The 10,609-nt window shown below is 40.3% G+C and overlaps 1 protein-coding gene across 2 annotated transcripts; it reads right to left on the reverse strand.

Moving 5' to 3' along the window:
* Nucleotides 1-1,545: 1,545 nt before the first annotated feature.
* On the reverse strand, nt 1,546-5,574 carry LOC147169934 (fibroblast growth factor 20-like). Of its 2 annotated transcripts, none has more exons than XM_086082661.1 (3): nt 4,869-5,574; nt 3,401-3,504; nt 1,546-2,561 (listed from the first exon to the last, which is right to left on the reverse strand). In XM_086082661.1, the coding sequence occupies exons 1-3, from the start codon at nt 5,173-5,175 to the stop codon at nt 2,319-2,321; spliced, it is 654 nt and encodes a 217-aa protein (XP_085938787.1). In that variant the 5' UTR covers nt 5,176-5,574; the 3' UTR covers nt 1,546-2,318. The 2 variants fall into 2 exon arrangements, with proteins under 2 accessions (XP_085938787.1, XP_085938786.1); XM_086082660.1 differs by having other exon boundaries at nt 1,546-2,564.
* Between the last annotated feature and the right edge of the window lie 5,035 nt (nt 5,575-10,609).

Consider the following 10,609-nt stretch of genomic DNA (forward strand, 5'->3'; position numbering starts at 1 on the left):
TCATTACTGACACAATCACTCTGTGCTCTCTCTGCTCGAGTGATGTATTCATTGTGAGTTGTTCCAAGAAAAGGGGATGACTCACCTGTAGGTAGGCAGGTGAAGAGAGAAATAAAGGAATGATGAAGGAAAGGATGAAAGACCGCTGCACCGCATCCGGCATACCAGTCACTTGTTAATTGTTGTGAATGTCAGTGGAAGTGCAAACTGTCTCTTCACACTGATGACTTGATGTTGTGTTTCTGCTTTTTCCTCAACGCTTCCATCAGCATCTATTTGGCTTCAATGAGCCAACCTCTTGCACCTGATGCCAACCTTTATTTTGACGTACTGTTTAAAGGGTACGTTTATCGTACAATCAAATAACAATCCCTTTATTTCCAATATAAAACATGGTTGCAGTTGAAATGTGTGCCTGATGTTTTTTTGTCACCATGTTAGCCAACTGCGCAGATTGCTGAAACTAAATAATACAAAATAAAAGCAGAGCATGGAATCGATGACTGTTTTATTGAACCATCTACCAGTATTTCAAGTGACCTTTATCAAGGCGACCATAAAATTGGGCCTCTGCCCTTTTGAATATAGACGCCGCCTCTGATCATAAAATCTAGGAGAAAATAGAAGCAATATCAACAATCCCATTTTATTTTATGTAAATCACATTGACGTCCCTTTAAAAATGCTTAAATGTTTCTGAAAATTTCATTAGGACTTTAACTGTACTGTTTAGTGTCAGCCACTGGAATCGGTAGTCAATACATTGAGATTTTTTCTTTTTCTTTTTGTTTAAAATAATCTATCAAGCTATCATGTTGATATCTCCTTCACAACATCAAGGTTATAAACTCCATGACCTATGATGTGTTTAGCCTCAGTATGTCCTGCATCTACTCAGCTTGCCTATTTCGAACTTTAAAATAGCACCTCAAATTTCCTGACCTAAACATTAAATGGGAAGTAACGCCAAAATATTCTTTACGATTATGTTCTGTGCGCCGTCACTACTCTAAACACGGCATTCTGATTACTATTGCGTTTATGGAATATGAATTAAGCAGCAGATTCCACCTGTTTTAACTATCCCAGTAGGCGGCCTTTTTGCCTCTCGCTGTCAAATAAAAATGACATCACAGTTGCAACCAATCACGTCTCACCTGTTTTTTCAGTTTGCTTATGTGACATTCGCAAGCTGAGCCATGCTTGGTCATTATCTGAACCCTGTGCAACTGTGATGTCATTTTCAGTTTACAGGCTACAGCCAGTGGCAAAATGGCCGCCCCCTGAAAAACAGGTGGTTTCTCTGTTATATTTTATTTTAATCTGGAGAACAAAAAGGCCATTTGTTGTTTGGGGAGATAAAAAGAATCTCTACACTTGGCAGGAAAAAAACAACATTTTTTACCAGACAGATGCTTTCCATTCCAACAATAGACATTTAGGTATAAGTATGCATAAATGATGACACACAAATTAAACTGGCAGAAAAAAGATCTTGTTTTATTTTGATTCATACCTGTAAAAATATATTCTTAAAATAAATAAATATAGGAAATAAATATACTGTTTCTCCCATGATTTAGAGCCTCATAAATAAGAATACAATCTGTTTACAGGTATGTCAATTCCTTATGTCCAATCTGTGCTCATTGTTTGACTGCAATCAGCAAGAAGAACAGTACAATTCCTTCACCGGGTCGTACTATGAGAGTTCAGAGCAGAACACTGCCACCACAAAGGAAGACCATATAAATTTGCTTGTCTTCTCCGTCTTATTCCTCATTCTCATTATCAGTGCATCAGCAATTAGGACCTTTCAGATGGCTTCAGCTCCCTTCTACAGCACAAACATGGCTGCTTTCCAGTGCATAAAACTACCCTTTTTTTTGTAAACCAGCCATACCGTAGAGCGGGCTATACGTTTAGTTTTTAAGTGATTTTACTTTGCAGCCTCAGTAATGTATAGCATGAAAGAAAGCATCCTGCAATGAAACGGAAAAGCAGCAACAACAAAAATCACGGATCTGCTCGCTCGCTTAAGGAAAATCCATCAAGACTGCATATGCCAATAATATTATAATATATAGTGGTTCTGTTTCTGTTGCATTATCCCAAACGTTTCCTGGCGCTTTTCTGTCAAACTCCCTTGCAAAGTGGTTGATAAGAGTGTCGCTTTCCTTCCGTCATACCAGCAATTGGGAATCTGGTTCTGGTGCATTTCTTTCGATCCCTTTTGAATCAAACATTCGCCTCAGAAGAGGTGACATATTAGATGCACATGATCACTTGTTCGGTTTGTGGTACACATTGGTTAGGCCTCAGCTCTGTCCAAGTATATCCCTGTACAGTTCTGGTACTCTGTCTGGATCTACCGGCCTCGGTAGGAAGTGCGTGAACCTCTGATGTCGCCTTGATCGTGTCCCGTCCCGCGATGTACCGTCTTTGTTCAAAGCGACAAAGTAAAATGCTCCTTTTTCTCCATGTCTGTAGATGTTGGATGAGTAGGTGTTGTACCAGTTCTCTTCAAATTGCTCCCGAAAAACACTTTCTGCTGATAGCTTCTGCTGCAAAAATCAAAGAGAACTAAGGTCAACGGACTAGAATGTGACAACAGTTGGTAAATGAGCAGTGGCGGCTTATCAATAGGGAATGCTAGGGCGCCCCTCTCGTGCCCACCTGAGCCATCTTGAAAAGCACAAAAACGAAATAATGACAATCAAATGTTATAATAGAATTAGAAATACTTCTGAATATCTGTATAAATTGACGTTAAAGCCGACGTCATTTCCTATGGCTAATCTGAGTGACTCCTGCCTATGATGGGACTATGCCCCATCCAATATGGCCGCCATGTACAATAACGCTTGGCCAGGCTTCAACATTGTTTCTTGTTTTGTCTTCATAACTCAGAGAGGTCACTTCAACGTAATTCCAGAGTAGAACGTGGAGCTCGGGCCGCATGGATAAGAACAGGTATGGTGGATTTATGGACTTAATCATAGGATCCGCAAACCAAATTACAGACAGGTTTAAGTGAAGACTACAATTGTCGCTCTTGTCAGCTGTCTTAAGAAAGGCATTGGCCGGGAATTTTGGATCGTGATAATGTGACAAGTTCCTTTAGGGTGATGATTTATGAGTTGCGAGTAACTTTGTGTTTATTTAAAATATAACGTAATAATAATTCAGTTAAATTGCAACTCAACTTTATTTATACAGCACTGCACAACAACGCCAGCTGTAGGAAATTGCTGTACATAAATGATAAAAGACAATAATTAAACTAATAACGATACAAATTCAAATATAATCTACAAATTCAAATATGCAATAGCTCCCTTGACGTAAAACATACAAGAGGCGGAGTTGTGTTCCTCCTCATTGAATAAAATATACTCACCGATCCATACAGTTCTCCTTTGCTGTTCATGGAGAGGTAAAGGCCACTGTCCACACCTCGAATGCTCACCAGCCCCACAGCCAGACTGATAAACTCCAAAATACCTGTACACATGTTACAACACATTAAAACACAGAACTCTTCATCTGGAAAAAATCAAAACATCATCTTACGGTTCATATTGCCAACCTACTTGATTAATTTTCTCACAAGTTGTTGGCTAAACTCAAATGAAACTCTCCAAGCTAAGTTACAGTAACTTGAATATGGCTGTGAGAAGTGAGGTTAGATGTCTGGAATGGCCTCTGGCATGAAGTCACATTTGGATCTCAGGGGGAATGAATCAAGAGCCAGAAGAGTTACTACCTCAGAGCTGCAAAATAAATCTTTAAGCGGCCTACTTTGATGTGTATGATAAAGCGTTTGATCATCTTTATAACCCAAGACGTAATGAAAATCTTTCAATCTATGTGCAAACAAAACGCCCACGTGTACATTCCCAGCATATAAAGTACATTTTGTACCATTGACAATTGGCTTTGAAAGCTTGCAAACATACGTACGTGTATTTTTGCCTCAGTCAAACGGTTTTTGGAGCCTATATTAGTCAGCCTTATGCGATGCAAATGGACTCTTATGGAACCCCGTTACTGACCGTGTAGCTTAATATACTGTAGCAGCTGTCGTCGCAATGATTAAAAAGTATTATAAGTACTTCAATATACCATGGATGATATATGTATCAGTAATAGCCTGACTGTCCACATCATTCTAAACAATTACATAATCTAAAACGATTCAATGCTGCATCAAAATACTTCCTTTGAGAAGATAAAAATGCTGTTTCGAGTGACTTTGCCAGGGAGCTGTTCATTTAACAATATGGTTATTGTTGGGCAGTACGGTGGTGTAGTGGTTAGCACATCTGCCTCACAGTTCTTGTGTGGAGTTTGTGTGTTCTTCCTGTGCTCGTGTGGGTTTCCTCTGGTTACTGCAGGTTCATTGAAGCCGCTACAAATTGTCTACGTAAATGGTTGCTGTACCCCGCCTCTCGGCTCAGGCTCACTCGTGACCCTAATGAGGATAAAGTGGTATAGAAAGTGGATTGATGGATGCTTGCATTGGTGTACTACACTGCATCCTACTAAAAGCAGGTTTATCCTTACGCCAAACTTAATTGTGATGCTTATGGGTTGGCAGTTGTTAGCTGTAAGGACTTGGGCTTTTTGAATTTGAGCGTTCAAGTCTTGCACTTGGACATAATATAAAACGGACAACTAAATTGTTGTAGAGATAATCAAGACATGTTGATCTTGACATATCTCATGCATGCCTGCATGTGAGTGATTTTGTGTGTGAGGCATGCAACGCAATACAACTGAGTTGAACTTACACCCCCCCCCCCGCCCCACCCTCGAGGTTTTACAATCAGTATAAAAATAAAGCATAAAAAAATGACATTCCGCACCGAATCTGCTGTGGTCCTCTCTGGTACCGCGCACGGTACCATCGGGGTGGATCTCCAGGTGGAAGCCGGTCCTGCAGTAGAGCTGCCGTCGCCTCAGAATCCCCTTCAGGTGGCTGAGGTCCGCTAAGCTCCGGGAAAGGCGTTCCGACGACATCAGGTGCTCCTGCTGCTGTTGCTGCATGAGTCCGCTCACCGTGTTGTATTCCACCGCGCCCGCCGGGGTGAGAAGGAAATGAGCGCCACCCGCGGATCCAAAGCTGTCCAGAAATCCGTTGAAGAGCCCAACCTCAGCTGCTGCTGCCCCCATCACCGTGAGAACAAACCGATCCGCTTTACAAGACCCGAAGTGGAGATCCGTGGAGCTTCTTGGAGCAAATAGTAAAAGTTGCAGCGCAGTTAATCAGCACCTCGTGGAGCGGATGTACGGAGACATCGCGTTTTGCACAACCGTGTCCGGTCTCCTCTGCGCTGCAATTTATCAGCGCATCATCATCACAGCAGTACGCTGCCTCTCCTTGGGATACAGTAGGCTACTCCTCTTTGCTCCGATGCACGTTAGAGGGTTTTCTCCCTCTCTCTCTCTCTTCCTCTTCCTCCTCCTTACTTTTTATTTATGCACTTGTCTCCTGCTCTAGCGACAGAATGGAAAGCACAAGAGGCAGCAGCCGCTTACGCCTATATACTCTGGGTAGACACTCGCCCCGAGTGATCTTTTATGCAAATGAGCCTTGATCTCCTCCTTTATTGCGCATTTCTGCACTTCCCCTCAAAGACAGCCCATTCACCCCACAGCACTCCCCTCTCCTCTCTGCACCGCACTTTCACGGCCTTTATGTAATTAAGGACTTTAAAATAAAGAATAGGCTACTTTAAGGATTTGGGGGGGTTATCATGCATGGGCATGGCGGGGAATCCCTGTTAGACCAATCAAGCGTTTGTGCACTTATCCGAGTGCATGCAGCGTCAGCGACCTCTGTGTGAAAAATAAACATTGCGAGAAAGTGTGCGCGTGCCAAACGGCATGAAAGTGATTTTGCGATTACCCTAAATGCTTTACAGCCCCATAGGCACAGCGTTACACGCCCCCAAATAGAAATGGATCAGGTGCACCGTGCAGTGACAAGGAGAAGGAAAGCCCCTGTTTGCGTAATTTTCGCAGACGGCTGCTGATTTATTGCCGCCGCGTTTTATGTAAGCCAGCAGCACATTTACGAGGCCCGTACAGGCGCAAACTCACACACACAGCGGCCCGTACACACCTGTGCAAACGACATCACTTGACTGTCAATCCCTTCATTGATCTTTCCGGGGATCTTTGAACAGCGCAGGAGCTCATACATCCTTAATTGTGGTCTTTAAAAGGTGAATCAAAGACCCAAAGGCTTCAAAGTGCAGAAGATCTTGTAAGAGGAACAGGCAAAAAAAAAACAAGCTGGAGTGGGGAAATACCTGTTTGAACTGCAGACCTCCAAAATACCCCGACACATGACACTTGGATTTGTAATCCGTGATTTCTTCTTCCTCTTCTTCTTTAATTTTTTTTAAATTATATATATATATATATATATATATATATATATATATATATATATATATATATATATATATATAGGCCTGCACTGTCAGAAATAGGGGTTCTGATAGAACTAAACTGGTGATAATTGGATTGCATGGTAACAGTTAGCTGCAAACCCATGCACCATCAGAATAGGGGGAAACCTCCTCAGAGGCATATTGAGCTGAGTGTATAAGAGTGGTTCTCAACATTTGGATTTTTTTTGTCTTCACTCTTCTATAACTCATGCTGTGATGTGAGCCCATTCAGAGCTAAGAATGTGAAATTTTAGTATAGTAGTTCTTTTTTTTCTCTCCAAGAATGAGGGTGTCAAACTCAGTCTAATGCAGTGGCCACTTTCACCCAAATTTGATCTCAAGTGGGCCATGATCAGTATGTCCGTGACCCAATGAGTTATAACTAGCAACAGATCAAAATGTTCCTGTTTTTTGTGCAAATAATTACAAGCACATTCTGAAAACATTTCCATGTATTATCTTATTGCAGCATAATCGGAAATTTCTGAACAAAAATTAGTGCATATTTTTTGCATCAAATCCTGAGTACTGTAACAGTCAAATTTTTGTCATTTAAATGGTCGTCAGTGCACCCTCAATTGGACAAAATTAGCAACAGCAGTTAATTTGAGTGAGAAACAAGTTTGTATTCTGCGCTCGTGGGCCAGATTGAACCCCTTGATGGACCGGTTCTGGCCCGCAGGCCTTATGTTTTTCACCACTGCTTCAAATAATCTCACCAGTGGCTGAGACCCGGTCTAAAGGCCAATTTTTAATTGTTTTATTTTTTCAGAAGAGGAACTGATTGATACGCATAATTGCAGGCAAGAAAACAAGCAATTCATGTATCAAATTACTGGGAAACAGTTCTCAAACTAAAACGTTTTTTTTAATTTCAATGCAAGTGTCTGTAAGGCAATCCAAGAAAATGCAGCAGAACAAATAAAATCGAGTTGACCAAATTCAACATTGTGATTTCAGCTGTGTTTCTGCTTTTACAAAGACAATAATGCTTGATTTTGATACATTTTTAGTTGTCATAGTTTGTATATGCTTCATATTGCAAGAAGAGCAATTCATCTATGGTTGCTAACTGAAGTCACCTTAATAGTGCTCAATATGATTGCAGTGCAATTGAACATTAAACCACAATAATGTGATTACAACCACCGAGGCAACAAATGTCATTGTGACTGTTTCAGAATGAGCAAACTTTGTGTAAAAGTGGATAGAATATGAAAGGTATGCGGTGTATATTTTTTTGAATGCATTATGAAGTAGGCCTACTTTCATCGTATCGGAATGTTTTAAGGAAATAATATGTACAATAAGTGCAAGTCTCCAGGTCATTTTAGAGCTTTCAGTATTTGAGAGAAGCCTGGCTCACATCCTCAGTAGAAACTGGTCATGCCACCTTTAAGTTAGGTCTACACGTTGCAATGTGGGCACTCCAGCATTGCATGTCTTAAGGCGTCCTGAACTCAGCACAATGCTGGATATTACTATGGCTGTGAGCAATATCATATACCTTTTAATATAGAACAAATCAGCATCCAGGCTGAAAAAAAATAAAAAATCATGCATGGTTAATTGCCTTGTTTAACACTAATTTTGCATCTTTTCGTCATGAATACTTTCTTCTGTTTGTTGGAAAGTAGTTTTGTCTCAAGCAGGAGCCCAAGTTCCAGCTATATGTTGCATTGATTTTGGTGACCATACACTCACACACACATGCACATACAGCTGCCCTCCCTCCCACGAGAGTTGCGTTGATGAATGACTCGAGGTGATGAAGGTGAGGTAGCATGTGCTTTGTGTTTTGCATGCATGTGTGTGGGTGTGTGTCCATACGTGTGTGTGCGCGCCGCTTTGATCAATAAGCAGATCATTTTGTACTCACGTCTATTTCTCTAGATAGAGAAAAAGGGCAGAGGCAATGTGGGACAATGCTCTTATTTTATGTGTGTGTTTGTGTGTTTTTAAATTGAAAACACCAGACACAAAGTGTATATATGTATGACGTGCATCCTCCCTCTTGCTTTCCCTTGATTCATCAGTATTTATGACCACAAAATAACTCTACCCCACCCCAAAGGATCGATCAGCATCGCCCCCAGGCTGATCAGGTCCTGATATATTAGATATTGATCTGGTCACAATGAAGACGTCAACTACAATGGCACATGAGGTGCAAAGTGAAGCGTTCCCATGGTCATGTGACTCTACCCTGGATGATTGTCTGGTTTAATGCTTCCTTAATGGCATGGGGCAGAGAGAAGCCAGCCATGTAGGAACTATTTATGGATGTAGGAGGTGCATGGAGGAGGCCCCCGGGGTAACAGCCCCCACCCATCCCAACCTGGACCCTCCTACACATCGAAAAGTACTGATCGGATGGCTGGATGAAGTAATAATTAAATAGCCTAAAGGTTAATGCACACTGTTGTCAGATTGGTCTGGCTGAACTCTAGCTTGGAAAAGTTAGTCACAATATCTGCAATATAAAGTCAATATCATTATTTTTCAATGTACAAGGTGTGATTGTATCAACACCCCCCCCCCCACCCCCATCTCATTATTAAGCATCATTTTTTATATTCCCTTCTTTTAGGGTCACTGGGTTGGGGCGGTTTGAAATAAGCTATTAAATGCTGTTCACACATGCCAGGAATACAGAACCATTCCCATCAAATCTTACCAGTCACCATCAGTCTTATGAATGCAAAGATAATTAACACTGTAAAGTCTTAAAAACAAATTCATTAATTTGGATTATAAAAATAAAAAAACAGTTGGTAAGGTGTTTGATCCAATATGATATTGGGTTAAATTGAGTTGTGGTTTAGGTGAAACTTCGCCTTTCAAAGCCATGAGAAAAGCTCATCAAGCCAGTAGTACAACACATGACTTTAGTGATATTGGTTTCATAGATCCTCTCCAATTAAAGCTATTAATTAAAACATTTTCACCATGTTCATAAAAAAGACAAAGTTTTGGCTCAAAAACTAAATTAAAAGCAAAATAGAGGAACAGAGTAAGTTCAAAATATATGATAATTAGAATGATCTACATTTGGATAGATGTTACTATAAAGTCTCTTTATAATACAACAAAACTATTACAAAAGCAAATGAATAGACATATATGAATATAGTTTATACATAGTCCCTATTTCAGTAAATGTCTTGTGCCACCTTCCATAAACCTTGTGGTTTCGCTGATCTGCATATCCAATTTAGTTTCAACAAACCATGCGACAAATCATGCATTTTCTTGAAGAAGCCATTTTTAAGGGGTTATTTAACCTTTTTAATAACCAGTGTACCTGTACCCAAACGCAATGCGATAAAAAAAATGTTGATATAGACTGATTACATGGAACAAATCTGTCATGATCCGTATTTGTTTGGTTTCGTATTTGGTTTTGCTTCATGTTATGTATTTTCTTGTGGTTCATGTCTTTCTCGTTATGGTTTTGTGTCCACCTGTTCCCTTGTGTCATCCAATCATCTTCCCCAGCCACTTGTGTCTTGTCCAGGTGTCACTCGTCTTGTCAGTTTGCTTATATTTAGTTCCTGGCTTCTGTGCAGTTCTTGTTGGATCATTTTGTTCGCGGTCGCACCTCATCCTGGTTGTGCATAGACCATAGTCTTATCTATGTGTCTATGTGAATTTAGTCTGAGTATTTGTTTTTTTTAATCTGTTTTATTTTTTACTTTGTTTTTGACAGTAAGCCTAGTTTAGTTAATTAAACATTTTTGTGAGCACAGCTGGCCTCCATCACTACTTCATGCATTTGGGTTCATAACCCCCTGCACACTGTGACAAAATCTGCTTTAAAAAAATATATATATATCAGTATAAACCTGGTAATAGTAACTAACACCCATGTGGTAACACTTGATTACGATTTTTTGATTGTAGGAAAAAAAACAAAAACTTAGTGCTATAATAACATTTTATTACAAATAAGTCATGCTGCAACTGCGGCAAACTTTGGCTTGTTGGGGTCAGTGCTATGAAATGAAGCTAATACAGTGTTGGGAATAAATGAATATAATCTCATGTAACAAATATTAGAATTTGGGTTGAACTTGTAAATGAAGCTCAGTGTTTATGATGGTGCCTTGCTGGCCCTGACACCTCACTATGACGTGTTGGCCATATCC

The sequence above is a fragment of the Leptonotus elevatus genome, chromosome 8 (assembly GCF_054856555.1).
Source record: "Leptonotus elevatus isolate MCC_2025b chromosome 8, RoL_Lele_1.0, whole genome shotgun sequence".
NCBI lineage: Eukaryota > Metazoa > Chordata > Actinopteri > Syngnathiformes > Syngnathidae > Leptonotus > Leptonotus elevatus.

Coding starts and splice junctions, on each gene's coding strand:
- LOC147169934 (XM_086082660.1), bottom strand. CDS start 5,175: ATGGGGGCAGCAGCAGCTGAGGTTGGGCTCTTCAACGGATTTCTGGAC. Junction 3,505..4,868: donor AGAGGACCACAGCAGATTCG/GTGCGGAATGTC, acceptor ACATGTGTACAG/GTATTTTGGAGTTTATCAGT. Junction 2,565..3,400: donor AAGGAGAACTGTATGGATCG/GTGAGTATATTT, acceptor TGATTTTTGCAG/CAGAAGCTATCAGCAGAAAG.